The sequence below is a fragment of the Mustela nigripes genome, chromosome 2, assembly GCF_022355385.1.
Source record: "Mustela nigripes isolate SB6536 chromosome 2, MUSNIG.SB6536, whole genome shotgun sequence".
Lineage (NCBI taxonomy): Eukaryota > Metazoa > Chordata > Mammalia > Carnivora > Mustelidae > Mustela > Mustela nigripes.
The window spans coordinates 124,124,310-124,138,336 of NC_081558.1; the positions used below are offsets into that span (position 1 = coordinate 124,124,310).

At 40.7% G+C, this 14,027-nt stretch overlaps 1 protein-coding gene across 6 annotated transcripts in view; it reads left to right on the top strand.

The window, feature by feature from the left end:
* PLD1 (phospholipase D1) overlaps nucleotides 1–14,027 on the top strand; it is a 199,794-nt gene that overhangs the window by 99,217 nt on the left and 86,550 nt on the right. For all 6 annotated transcript variants that reach the window (XM_059391545.1, XM_059391547.1, XM_059391548.1 and 3 more), the window contains exons 9-11: nucleotides 4,971–5,123; nucleotides 6,198–6,347; nucleotides 6,991–7,074. In XM_059391545.1, the coding sequence (XP_059247528.1) occupies nucleotides 4,971–5,123; nucleotides 6,198–6,347; nucleotides 6,991–7,074 (387 nt within the window). The remainder of the gene's footprint in view (nucleotides 1–4,970; nucleotides 5,124–6,197; nucleotides 6,348–6,990; nucleotides 7,075–14,027) is intronic.

The following is a 14,027-nucleotide window of genomic DNA, read 5'->3' on the forward strand; positions in this document are numbered from 1 at the left end:
TGGTTTGTCCACATTTTAGTGCCATAGCAAGGAGTGGCCCAGGCAGGAGGCATCTTGTTCGAAGGGACTATGATCTCACCTCCTTGAGAACAAGAACGTTTGTGAAGTGCCTTGTTGTCAATGTGAGGCGCGGTGCTGAGCAACATACGTGAGTCACCTCTGTTATTTCGCACAAACACAGATGAGCTGGGCATCGCTGTTCCCCTCATTTCATGGGTAGAGACCTTCTGCTTAGTCACCCAAGTCACACAGCTGAGCTGAAATCGGAGCTCAGGGAGGATGACGGGTAGGTAGGTGCTTACTCCCTGGGTAACCGGTGCCAACTTCCAGAACACAACTTGACCAATTCCTTTGTTGATGCAGAGAAAGGAAAGAAATCAGAAGAATTTTAATGAATGACATAATTAAGAGCTTTATATAAAGACCAGGAGTCAATTTACCCTGATGTTTAATGACTATTAAAAAGAATTCATGAGGGGCACGTGGGTGGCTCAGTGGGTTAAGCCTCTGCCTTCGGCTCAGGTTGTGATCCCAGAGTCCTGGGATCGAGACACGTCGGGCTCTCTGCTCAGCGGGGAGCCTGCTTCCCTTTCTCTTACTCTGCCTGCCTCTCTGCCTACTTGTGATCTCTGTCAAATAAATAAATAAATAAATAATCTTTAAAAAAAGAAAAAGAATTCATGAAAACAAAAATTGTTATCTTTGACATTCAGCTTTAAAAATCCCGCTGACACCTGAGCGCCTGGGTGGCTTGGTTGGTTAAACGTCCAACCCTTGATCTCAGCCCTCAGTGTCATGAGTTCAAGCCCCATGTTGGACAACACACTGGGCATGGAACCTTTAAAAAAAAAAAAAAATCCAGCTGTTACTGGTAAACTCTTCTGTATTTGCAGGCTGCCTCATCTTGGAGGGGCAGAGGCAGAATGTACATAGGAGACCCCATGGATGGCAGCGCCAGTGTTCACCCATGCTCTCGCCCCATAGAACACCCAGCCCTCTCCTTGCCATTGCTGAACAAGGTTGCTGAGAGCCTGTACAATCCTCTGTGCCAGTTAGAGAAAAGTACCATTTCTGCAGGGTGTCATGTACCAAATGTCCTGGTATAGGACTTGGCTGCTCAATGGTACCTTGTGGCCTGTCCCTAATGCCATGTTTGGCAGCCTTTGTCCTGGTGGTTGTGCCACCAGCCTCTGCTCTCAGAAGCTTTTCTGAGATTTGTTTTGTAATGCCAATCATGGGAGCTGGTACCCCTGGGTGGGGGTCACCCCACCATCATCCCGCACTGTGGACCCCGGTGTGGCACTCCAGTGAGAGCTCGCATTGCTGCTGTTTAGGTGTGCTTTACTTCCAGGCACACAGGTTCACCAGGCTGCTGTGTTTGACTTTCTTCTCTGACCAGCAGGCCCGGCAGCTGTGGTTTTCAAAGCCTCTGGCTCCTCCTCAGTCAGCAGGACGGCACGGCAGTTCTCTGGGCCTGGGCCATGCCTCGTGCCCGCTAACTTCTACCGCGGGTGCAGCTGGGAGAAGGGACTGGGGCTAAAGAAGGAGCTTTAGACAGATACGTGATGCGCCCCGCTCTCTTTTATCCTGAACTGAGGTTAGTCGATAGGCAGCCTGCATGTCTGACCTCACAACTCAGGCCTTCCGAACCACTGAGTCCTTGTTTATATCACTGACATTGAGCCATGTTAGGAGAATGCTTACGAAAAGTAGAATTCCTGCCTTTGCAGACAATTATTAAGAATGGTATCCGTTATACTGCTCAGTTGCCTGCTGTTAGGTCCCAAATGAGAAGCTTCCTTTGGAATTTAATTTTTGGGGAAGACACCTTTTATTTCTTTAATTTATTCACTGGGTAAGAAAAACCGGGAGGCTCAGACACAGGTTGGCATACCGTCACCAAATTTATGTTAATGTTGTGGTTAGGTATTGGCTTTCTGGGACTTTAATGTTTTTCCTTTTGTTAACATATCATATGTATGTCCTTCACCGTGAGTCATCCTAACTCCATCCCATTCCCTTTTATTGGGAAGAAGCCAGGCTGTATTTTAAGAAACAGATGCATGAAATGAACGTAGGTGGAGCCCAACATAGATTTGTGTGTGTTAAATCCCAAACTCTAAAGCCACTAGATTGTAATGTAGTTAGCAATTTCAGTAACAATTTGTTACAGATTTTTTTTTTAGATGCTGACTTGCATGTCACATTTACAATATTACTTATTGTAATAAGGTGTTCCAGCCTTTCCTGTTCTATAATGGGCTTTGGCTTTGTGTGATAGGTGATATAATATGCCCACTATTGTTTTATTGTTATGAACTGACTTACTTGATAACGACACAATGACACATTTACAGAAGTAAATGTGATTATGTGGTGTTGTAGGCAGCATGACACAGTTGCCACTTGTATTCATTTTAAATCAATCCCATATGGTCTTGCCTTCTCACTGTCATTGTCATGCCTGTTATCTATGTCCTTATTGCTCAAAGGTCATGCTAGCCTGGGCATGAACTTGTGAGCAATGCAGAATCTCAGTCCCTGCCTCAAAACTACTGCATCAGAATCTACATTTTATTTTTATTATTTATTACTGTTATTTTTCATTGAAGTATGATTGGCACATGATATTACATTAGTTTCCGCATACAACATTGTGGTTCAACATTTATGTACATTATCAAATGCTCGCTACGATACATATAGTTACCATCTGTGGCCATGCAGAGTTATTAAAATATCATTGACTATATTCCCTACGTTGTACTTTGCATCCCTGTGACTTATTTACAACTGGAAGTTTGTACCTCTTAATCTCCTTCACCAGTATGCCCATCCTTCCACCCGTCCCTGCTCTGGTAACCAGTAATTTGTTCTCTGTATTTATGAGTCTATTTCTGTTTTGCTTTGGTTGGTTGGTTTTTGTTTTCTTAGATTCCACATGTAAGTGAAGTCATATGGTATTTGTCTTTTTCTGACTTGTATCACTTAAGCATAATACCCTCTCTAGGTCCATTCATGTTGTTGCAAATGGCAAGATCTTTTTTTTATTGGCTGAGTAATATTCTACCACATTTTCTTTATCCATTCATCAATAAGTTACTTCCCTATATCAGCTATTATAAATAATGTGGCAACAAATGTAGGGGTGTGTACATCTTTTCTAATTAGTGTTTTTGTTTTCGTTAGGTAAATACTACAAAAGCGAAAATGCTGGATCATTTGGTATTTCTGTATTTTTTTGAGGAACCTCCATATGGTTCTCTGTAGTGACTGCACTAATTTACATTCCCACCAACAGGTCACCAGGGTGTCCTTTTCTCCACATCCTCACCAGCACTTGTCATTTCTTGCCCTTGTGATACTGCACCGAATCTGCATTTTAACAGGATACCCATGTGAGGCATATTCACAGTAAAGTATAAGAGGAGTTGTTGTGTATTATTGTTGGAGCTTGCTAACCTGCCATCATCCCTCTTTTTTATCCTTCATACTTTTCTTTCTAGAACACAATTACAGTGATAGTCTCATCCTCTTCCTTGCTGGGGCATGAGGGTTCTCTTATTTAATAAGCATCCTGGTGTTTCTGTTAAAAACACAAATTGTCAGGCCTTTTTAATGGATCTGTGGTGGGGCCTGGGAAACTATTGTTTTTTAACAAGCATCTCAAGAGCTTCTGATGGCAAAACAAATTTAGGAAACGCTGGTTCCATGCTGTAAAATCAGCGTCCTGAGCAGGGTCCTTAAACCCTCCTCAGTGTAGCCTTTGCCCATCATCCCCACGTGATACTCATTTGCCCGTTGTTCCTTACTATATTCCCTAAGACCCGACCTCACCAGACTTTCTGCCAACACATGTAGCATTTCCATACCTCCATGCCTTTGCCCACTCTTCCCTCCATGTGGGATATACGCCTCAGCCACTGTGCTCAGATACCACCTCTTTGAGTCAGTGCCTCTACCTCTTTCTCTTAGTCCAAACTAAGGACTCCTTCCTCCTTATACACATTATGCCTACAGTTTCTCGTATCTTCTTTGTGTCCCATTAGCCGAGTAAGCCATTTGGAGAGCATGTCTCATTTACCTCTGTGCTATTGCTACCTCTACCCTAGTATCCAGCTTATCATGGTATTTTCCCTTTATGAAACTTTTTAAAGTTTTTATTAATTTATTTGAGAGATAGAGCATGGAGAGGAGAAGGTCAGAAGCAGAAGCAGACTCCCCATGGAGCTGTGAGCCCAATGCAGGACTCGATCCAGGGACTCCGGAATCATGACCTGAGTCGAAGGCAGTCACTTAACCAACTGAGCCACACAGGCGTCCCCTTTATGAAACTCCTAAATATATATTGAGTTGAATACATATATGCTTCTAAGAGATCATGTCCTATTGAACATTGTTTATTAATAGTCAAAACCACAAGTACTTTGAATTAAAGAACAGAATATATGAAATATTAGATGCTTTTGAACATTGTTTATTAATAGTCTTTAAAACCACAAGTAACTTGAATTAAAGAACAAAATATGTGGAGTATTAGATGCTTACTGGGTTGTTTTTAAAGGAGGATTTTTAACCTCCCAAGAGACTTAATTTGCCTCTTTTATGACAGTTTATTTTAGCAAATATGTTTCCAATGCATTTTCACTTTTCCAACAGCTAAGGGTCCTACTGTACATCCTGCAAGCTCTACGTGCCCATTTCAGGGGTGTTCTTTTAGGCTTTGCCATTAATGTATACTAAGCTAATGAATTGCTTTGAATTGCTTGGTGCCAGTACTTCTTAGAAAAACATAGTAGACCTCCTGTTCGTTTTTTGTGATTGTGACTGTTGCATAGTGATGTTTAAAAAATAAATCTCCTATGTAAAAAATAAAATATCTACAATCTGGTAGAGTGTTTACTTGTCTTAACTTGTTCTTCTTTTTGTTTCAGTAATCAAGTCTAAAAATATTTATTACCTTCTTACAGGTGGCTGATAGTGAAAGATTCATTTTTGCTCTACATGAAACCAGACAGTGGTGCCATTGCCTTTGTCCTGCTGGTCGATAAAGAATTCAAGATTAAGGTGGGGAAGAAGGAGACAGAGACCAAATATGGGCTCCGAATTGATAATCTTTCAAGGTAGAAATTTCAAGTATTTTTAAAAGATTTCTCTCAAAAACAAAGTTTCTCTCCCAACCTTGAGTGAAGGAAGTAAAATAATTTAAGTGTTAGAAAATTGTTACTTTGAACTCATCCTCAACCAAAAATAATGAAATGACTTTTCTTTCTATATATGTTTAAGTATAGAATACCCAGTGAAACAGAATAAATAATCACATGTGTTAATTTATGCGTGTTTTAACAAAATGTATGGCTACTACAAAATTAATGACTCGGTAATACCAACTTACCAAACAGATAAGTTAAGGAGTGATAGTTTCATATTTTTAAAAAAATAAAATTTTACTTTATAAATTGATATCTTTTACTTAACAGGAACACATAAACAGTGATTTGATTTACAAAAATTCTGTTTGCACACAGATTTTAAGCATGAAATCTTGAAGGGATACTCAAATGTACATTAACTATAGATTTTATTAGCGAGTATGTGTTAATAAATGTTTTTTCTGGAAGATTGTACTTACGTAATATGTGTATCTTTTTCTCTATATATACATTTGGTTCTACAAAGTTCAGCCTCATGAATACAGATATAATTTTTTTTCTTTTCACACATTGACTTACATAAATACATATGTATTTACACACACAGACACACACATACTCTGTCTAATACACACTGGCATGAGTTTTGTGTGTATGTGTGTGTGTGTGTGTGTGTGTAAAAAGATGCTAAACTTCCTGATCTTCTCTGAGACCCTAAAGTTTAAGATTTTTTCCCTCATAGCCTACTATAGTTCTAGTCATAGTAAGTATGTTTACATATTTTAGAATGAATGAATGAGTAAATAACCTGAAAATTTATTTTTGCTATATGGAATATAGTTTAAAATCCTGCCCAAAATGTTTAGGAGTCTGCTTTTTTGATATAAATAAGATGTTCTTTGCTTAAAAATTTCAACCTATGTTTGCTGCAATACCAAAACAAAATGGCACAAGCTTACTTGTTAAAATTTTTTTAAAGAAACAGAACACAGAATGATCAAATGATCACTACTTTTCTCCCCACACTTTGCTTTTTTTTTGAAGGACACTTATTTTAAAATGCAACAGCTATAGACATGCTCGGTGGTGGGGAGGGGCTATAGAAGAATTCATCCAGAAACATGGCACCAACTTTCTCAAAGATCATCGATTTGGGTCATACGCTGCTATCCAAGAGAACACTTTAGCTAAATGGTAAGATTGTTTTGCTCTAAGACTATTTCTTATAGTCATAGTATCTGTTGTTATAGCAGGCCTAAATTCATCTGGAAGCAGTTTTCAAAGCTGTGGAAATGTATTCTGCCTTATACTTGACAAGGGCCTTTCTTTAGAGGACTACCTGAGCGTAGATTAGTTATCCAATTTTTGTATTTAAGATTTTCACAGTGAGCACTCAATAGCTAGCTTTAGATTTTGAAGTTTGATTTTAAAAGCTAATTTTTCCATTTTCAGTGATACACATGGAATGTTTATTTAAGTTATTAGCTGTAATTAAAGAATAAGAATTTATTTGCTAGGTATGTTTTTCTACCCATGATTTGGAAATTGGTCTGTTCCCAGTCCCAGACAAACCATGGTGTGAGTTCAACAGGATGAGGGGATTCATCTGACTCATGATGATGAGACCAACTTGTTCTCTCCAGTCGCTTCCTTCTGTCTCCTTCCTGTACTTCCTGCATGGCAGATGGAAGATGGGATTTTCAGTCCTTGGTCCTCAGTTATACAAAGTTTGTACTTTGTAGTGACTCAGGCAGTGGCTTTCATCTTTTATTTTACCGTAAGGTCTTTTTCTTTTCATTTAAAAAAAAAAAATGAAACAAAAACATTTGTCTTTCAGGTACGTTAATGCCAAAGGGTATTTTGAAGATGTGGCAAATGCTATGGAAGAGGCAGAAGAAGAGATTTTTATCACGGATTGGTGGTTAGTATTTATCCATGGGGATTGGGTTGGGAGGTTTCTACGACTGGAAATGTAAATCAGTGTTGTGCTGTTCCAGAATCGTACTTTATGAAAACCAGCAGTACCCGTAGATGGTTTGGCTGAAGTCTCAACAGTTAACTATAATAGCCTTCAGTGAAACATCTTTTCAAAAAACTCGAACTCCAAGTATATCCTTAAAATATTTAGCTTAAACAATTCTGGTTTTGTCTTCCTCCCTTCTGTCTGCCCCCCTCGCCCGTTCCCTCCCTCCTCTTTTTTCTTTTCTTTTTTCTTCTCTTCTCTTCTTTTTTTTTTTCTGTCTTTCTAGATGTTATCTATTTGTCAGAGGCAGAGAGCACAAGGAGGGGGAGCTGCAGGCAGAGGAAGAAGCAGGCTCCCCACGGAGCAAGGAGACCAATGTGGGGCTCAGCCCCTGGACACTGAAATTATGATCTGAGCCAAAGGCAGACGCTTAACCAACTGAGCCCCCCAGGCATTCCTATTTTTGTCATTCCATTTGGAAATAGACACCCAAATATCCATCTTAGTGAAGATATTTTGCAATGCAAATGCAGTTTTAGAAGTGGTAGAAAATAATCTTCCTTGGGTGCCTTCTTCATTTGGTATTTCAGTCACAGGTCCAGTGAATATACTTCTGAATTGTCCCTTTGAAGCTAGAGTAGTTCCATTTGCCTATTACAGAATGACTAGGCCTGGTCAACTTTTTTGGAGATACGTCAGACTTCAGCTTTTTGACCCCCTTTACAAATGTCCATGGGAGTTGCAGTGCTTATCAGGGCCACTGGAAATCTCATATTCAGAAGTCCTTTAGCTCTTGGAAAATTGTCCTCTTGGAGTTGGTGTAGGTTTTTTTTTTTTTTCCAAAGATTTTATTGGTTTATTTGTCAGAGAGAAATAGAGAGGGAAAGCACCCAAGCAGCGAGAGAGGCAGAGAGAGAGAGAAGCAGGCTCCCCACCGACCAAGGAGCCCCATGTGGGACTCGATCCCAGGACACCGGGATCATGATCTGAGCCGAAGGCAGCGGCTTAACCAACTGAGCCACCCAGGTGTCCCTTGGTGTAGTTTTTATAGGCTGACTTTAGTTCCACTTACCCATCTGCCTGGACAATTAAAACCAGTTGCAGATGCCAAAATTGACTACCGGAGAAATGAACGTGTCTAAAATGTGTCTTCCTTCTAAGAATTCAGTCGCTGAAATGCTCCTTATTTTTCCCTATCTTGTTTCCTTTCAAATGCTATCTCATGTATAAACTGTGACAATATCATAGTTTATTTCCTCCTAATTCTGCAGTTTGGGGAAAGGGGAGAGTAATTAGGAATATGAACTCATCCTCTTCTACTATTTTGCCTTAGTGATATGGAAATCTGTCCTGGTAGAGCATGCTTTCCCAGTCTTGGCACTATTGGCATTTTGAGCCAGACAAATTTTTTTTTAAGATTTTATATATTTATTTATTTGAGACACAGAGAGAGAGAGAGAGAGAGAGAGAGAGAGAGAGAGGGGAAGAGAACGCGCACACAGAGAGGGAGAGGGAGAAACAGGCTCCCCCGTGAGCAAGGAGCCTGGTGTGGGGCTCGATCCCAGGATCCTGGGATCATGATCTGAGCCGAAGTCAGCTGCTTCACTGACGGAGCCACCCGGGCGCCCCTCAGCCAGATAATTCTTTGTTATGGGAGGTTGTTCTGTGTGTTGTGGAAGGTTTAGCACCATCAGCATGTCTGGCTCTCTACTAGGGGCCAGTAGCAAGTTCCTGGTTACGGTCATGTCTTCTTACATTGCCAAATGTCCCCTGGAGGGCAGAGTCCTTCTTGGTTGAGAACAGTTGATCTAGGGTCAATAGACAAGGTGTGCGATGGTCAACATGCTTGTGAACCTGTTTATTCTCATGTGTATGGAGGAGTAAATGTTGGCTTTTATTGTCACATTTGTCTCTGCACTCAGTTATCAGGAATAAAAATAAGTTTCATACTTAGGAGCTATTTCTTTGGTTGAATACTTTATAAACACTTATGAGAATAAATTTAAGCTTAACATAGTACTATATTTCTTTAGATAATATTTTGGAAAGTTTGATGAAGACACGAGAGAGACTGAAGATATTTTTCCATTGAGCCCATGTTTTCATGTTTTATGCAAGAAATTATCTCTTTTGAAGGTTCTGAACACGAAAATACAGGTTTCTATTTAAACATCTAAAGAGAAGGAACCTGTTTTCTGCTATTGGAAAGAAAATAAACCAGGTTATTCCTTTTCTATGACTGTCTAGGAAAAACATCTTATTACCACACTCCCTTTGAAATGAAGCCTTCATTGTAACTTCCCTTGTAAGAACTGAAGAAAATTCTTGCCATGCAGGTATATTACAAAAGAGAGCATTCAGAAACTTAACCAAAACTGGCATGTCCTGTATTGGTATATTGAGTATAGTTTGGACGACGAACTTGTCCTTTAGAAGCTTCTAATCTGGGGTGCCTGGGTGGCTCAGTGGGTTGAAGCCTCTGCCTTCGGCTCAGGTCATGATCTCGGGGTCCAGGGATCAAGCCTCGCGTTGGGCTCTCCGCTCAGCAGGGAGCCTGCTTCCCTTCCTCTCTCTCTCTCTGCCTATCTCTCTGCTACTTGTGATCTATGTCTGTCAAATAAATAAATAAAATCTTTAAAAAAAAAAAAGCTTCTAATCTAATTCAAGAGATATCCTATGCTTAAGTGAAAACTGTACTAATAAATTTATTAAATAATTAGTGTGCAAACAAAGGTGGATAAGGTGGATATAGTGAAATGAGAAACAACCTGGAAGCTTCTAGTTCTTTAATTCATTTAATCACCCATCCACTCACTTGTTCACTTAGTCCTTCATTCCAGAGCTCTTTAGCGAGTGCTCACCCTGGGACAGGTGCTGAACGGGGGCCCTGTGTGTATGAAGATGCCTGAGAAGCAGCTCCTCCCCCAGAACAAGAGAGTCAGGAAGTCAGAGGGAAAATCACAGACTGGGGAGAAGTGAGTGATGAGGATGAAGATAGTGGAAGGCTGTGAGGAAGGAGGAGCCCAGAGGCGGGGCAATGCCGGAGCTGGAGCCATGGAAGCTTCTAGAAAGTGAAGGCTGGCCTGGGGCTTGGTGATGGAGTTGGCCAGATGAAGACAGGTGAATGCTTTTGGCAGAGGGATAGCCGGGACCTAGGCACAGAAGTGTGAGAGGGCACAGCAACTTGGGAGGAGGGTTGAGGTTGTGGAGAGCTGAAGCACAACATCCCTGGGGATGGCAGGTGGAGATGGCCCTGAAGGGGCCAGGGGCAGACCGTGAAGGGCAGCGGGGGAGCTGCTAAGCAGTTTACACTTTCTACTGTGGTCACTGGGAACCACTGACCATTTTTAAGCATGGGGATTTCAATCAGATTTGTTTTCTAAAAGGGAACATTCTGGTAATAGTGTAGAAGAGGAATTAATCCCTGGTTGTAGAGCCCACTTGGCAAGCTATTGTTGTAGTGCAGGAGAGAAATGGTGAGGGCCTTTGCTCCGAACACCTTAGGGACCCAGCTCTTACAGCCATAGGGCAAGTGGTTTCTACCGCACAAAGTAACATTGATGGTAACAGCTATGATTTGTTAAATTCTTACAAGGGCCAGAGGCTGTGTTATAGTTGTGAAGAGTGAGGCTCAGGAGGTGGGTGAGGAAACTGCCCCCAGTCAGGCAGCTGACAGGAGCCAGTGCTGGCTGGGACCCAGGTGTGTCTGCTCTAGAACCCCTGGATCCCAGAGCTGCCTTTCAGAGAGGGCCGGCCGCAAGACATGGTGTCTGAAGTTCCTTTAATGTATTTATTTTTTAAAGATTTTATTTATTTATTTGACAGAGTGAGAGAGAGAGTGTGTGTGTGTTTGTGTGTGTGTGTACACGAATGGGGAAACGGGCAAAGAGACAAACTGCCGCCCCCACTGAGTGCAAAGCCCAATATGGGGTTCGATCCCAGGACCGTGGGATTATGACCTGAGCCGAAGGCAGATGCTTAACTGACTGAGCCACCCAGGCACCCCTGCAGTTCCTCTTAGATCTGAAATTCTCTAAGTACAGACTGACCTGTTTTGAGGTACCAGATAAATTAGTAATCAGATTTGGGTAGATTTGGCTTGGAGAAATGTTCTGAAGAGGTAAATCCTGAGGTAGGCCGTCAAGGTATAGAAGAGATAATGACCCATTCAACAGCCCAGACTGTCTGAAAACTAAAGTGAAGAGTAAATTCCAGTTGGATGTTGAAGGTGTCCTAACAGGTTGTTTCTATACAAAGACGAGGGAGAGCATTCGTCACTGGTTTACATGGTTTACGTGGATTGACCAGAGGAACAATCGTTTTATGCCTTCTCTGTGCTTGGTACTATTTCAAGTCCCCTCTGAATCAACTATCCAGCATTCACGGGAATATGTCCAAAAATGAGGTCCAACACCGACATGTGGCTACAAGCTCCATTATCAAATTGCTAATGGCTCTTAGGGCAGATCCAGTGGCTCAGCTCAAATCTCCTCTTGCTTGGGCAGCTCTGATTACCAGTGGGCAGCCGGCAGGTAGACAGCAAGCGTGCTGATGCTCGCCACAGTTGCCTCTTTATCCTGCCCGTCAGGGCTGGGGGTGCAGGTGGGGTCCTCCGCCACAGCCTCTGTGCCCAGCCGGTGCGTTAACTGTGTCAGAAATAGACAGGAGCAGTAAAACTAAATAATTTTTAAAAAGAGACTTTCCATTTTTAAAAAAATCGTTAATTTTAATTCCAGTGTAGTTAACAGTGTTTTGTTAGTTTCAGGTGAAAATGGCTTTAATCTCTGCATTACTCTGTGCTCTTGAATCCCTGACACCCGTTTACCCATTCCCCTCCTGGGGACCATCAGTTCTTTTTTTCTCTGTTTTAGTTAGGAGACTGTTTCTTGGGAGGCACCTGGGGAGCTTAGTCACTGGAGTGTCTGACTCTTGATTTCAGTTCAGGTCATGGTCTCAGGGTTATGAGATAGATCCCTGAATCAGGCTCTGCACTGGGCATGGAGCCTGCTTGAGATTCTTTTTCTCTTCCTCTCCCTCTGCTTCTCCCCCATCTCTCTTAAATAAAAAAAAAAAAGAAAGAAAGAAAGAAAAAAAGTTCCCTTTCCTTAAAAAAAAAAAACAACAGTCTGTTTCTTGGTTTCTCTCCTTTTTTCCCCTTGTTAGTCTGTTTCGTTTTTTATATTCAAATTATGAGTGATAATTCAAATTATGATAGTTGGCTTTCTCTGACTGACTTATTTCACTTAGGATTATACTCTGTAGCTCCATCCATGTTGTTGCCAATGGCAAGATTTCATTCTTTTTTACAGCTGAATAATATACACACAAACACACACCACTCCTTTACCCATTTATCTATCAATGGACACTTGGAATGCTTCCATAATTTGTCTGTTGTAAATTATGCTGTTATAAACATGGGAGTGCATGGATCTGTTTGAGTTAGTATTTTTGTATTCTTTGGGAAATACCCAGTACTGTGATTACTAGATTGTAGGATAGTTATATTTTTAAGTTTTTGAGAAATTTCCGTTCTGTTTTCCACCGTGTCTATACCAGTTTGCATTCCCAACAACAGTGCTCGAGGGTTTCTGTTTCTCCAAATCCTTGCTAACACTTGTTATCTCTTGGGCTTTTTATTTTAGCCATTTTGACCAGTGTGAGGTAATATCTCATTATAGTTTTGATTTGCATTTCCCTGATGTTGAATGATGATGAACATCTTTTCATGTGTCTGTTGGTCATTTGTGTGTCTTCTTTGGAGAAATGTCTGCTCATGTCTTCTGCCCATTTTTAAATCAGATTATTAGCTTTATGGGTATCGAGTTATATCAGTTCTTTATATACTTTAAATAAACGCTTATCATCAGATATGTCATATGTAAATATCTTCTCCCATTCAGTAGGTTGCCTTTTAGGGTTTTTGTTTTGTTTTGATTGTTTCTTACTTAAAAATAGTTGTGTTTACATTTCACAATTTACCCAAATACTGTTTTTTTTTATAAACTTTCAGTAGGATTTTTTTAAAAGAAATTCTTTATTGTGTCTTGACTGTGTTCTTATGGAATTTCAGGGAAACAGCTGTGTGTATTTTAATAGCTTAATTTGTACAAAAAGGAAGGCAGGTCGTCACATGGAGATCGTATGGGATTCTAAAATGCCCTTTAGTGAATTTTCCGACATGGACCATCCCTTTGATGCTGAAGGTAATGCATCTGTTGAAAGAAGTGATTGTAGATTTGGATTACTTCTCTCTACATCTTCCAGTTTTTCTGTTTTATCTTCCCAAATAATGTGAAATCTTGTGACTCAAGGATTAGGTACCAAAATCTTCCTTTGGCCCAAAATACTCTTTAGTCTGGTTTTACTGGCAGATTTTCCCTTCATTCTGTCTTGGTTTATTCATTATTTACGTAATAGCTAACTGGAAGTTCTCAGTCTTAATAGGTACATGTAATTAGCACAACTGTTACACCTGCTGCGTCTGTACCTGTAAGGAGCTCTGGATTAGGTGCATCAGTATGAAATACAAACACCTGCCTTCCTGCAGAGCCTCGGTGGGGAGCTGCTGTTAACTGTAACTGCAGCTCCACCTGCTGGTGTGGATTAAGACCAGTTGCAGAAACTTTTTATTTTGAGGTAGTCACAATAGTTTTTTTGTTGTTTTTATTTCCCTTGCCTCAGGAGACCTATCTAGAAAAATGTTGCTAGGGCCAATGTTAAAGAATTTACTACCTGTGTTCTCTTCTATGATTTTTATGGTTTTGGGTCTCACATTTAGGTCTTTAATCCATTTTGAGGTTGTTGGGTTTTTTTGTTTTTGTTTTTGTTTTTGGTGTAAGAAAGTGGTCCAGTTTCATTCTTTAGCATGTAGTTGCCCACTTTTCCCAACACCATTTGTTAAAGAGGCT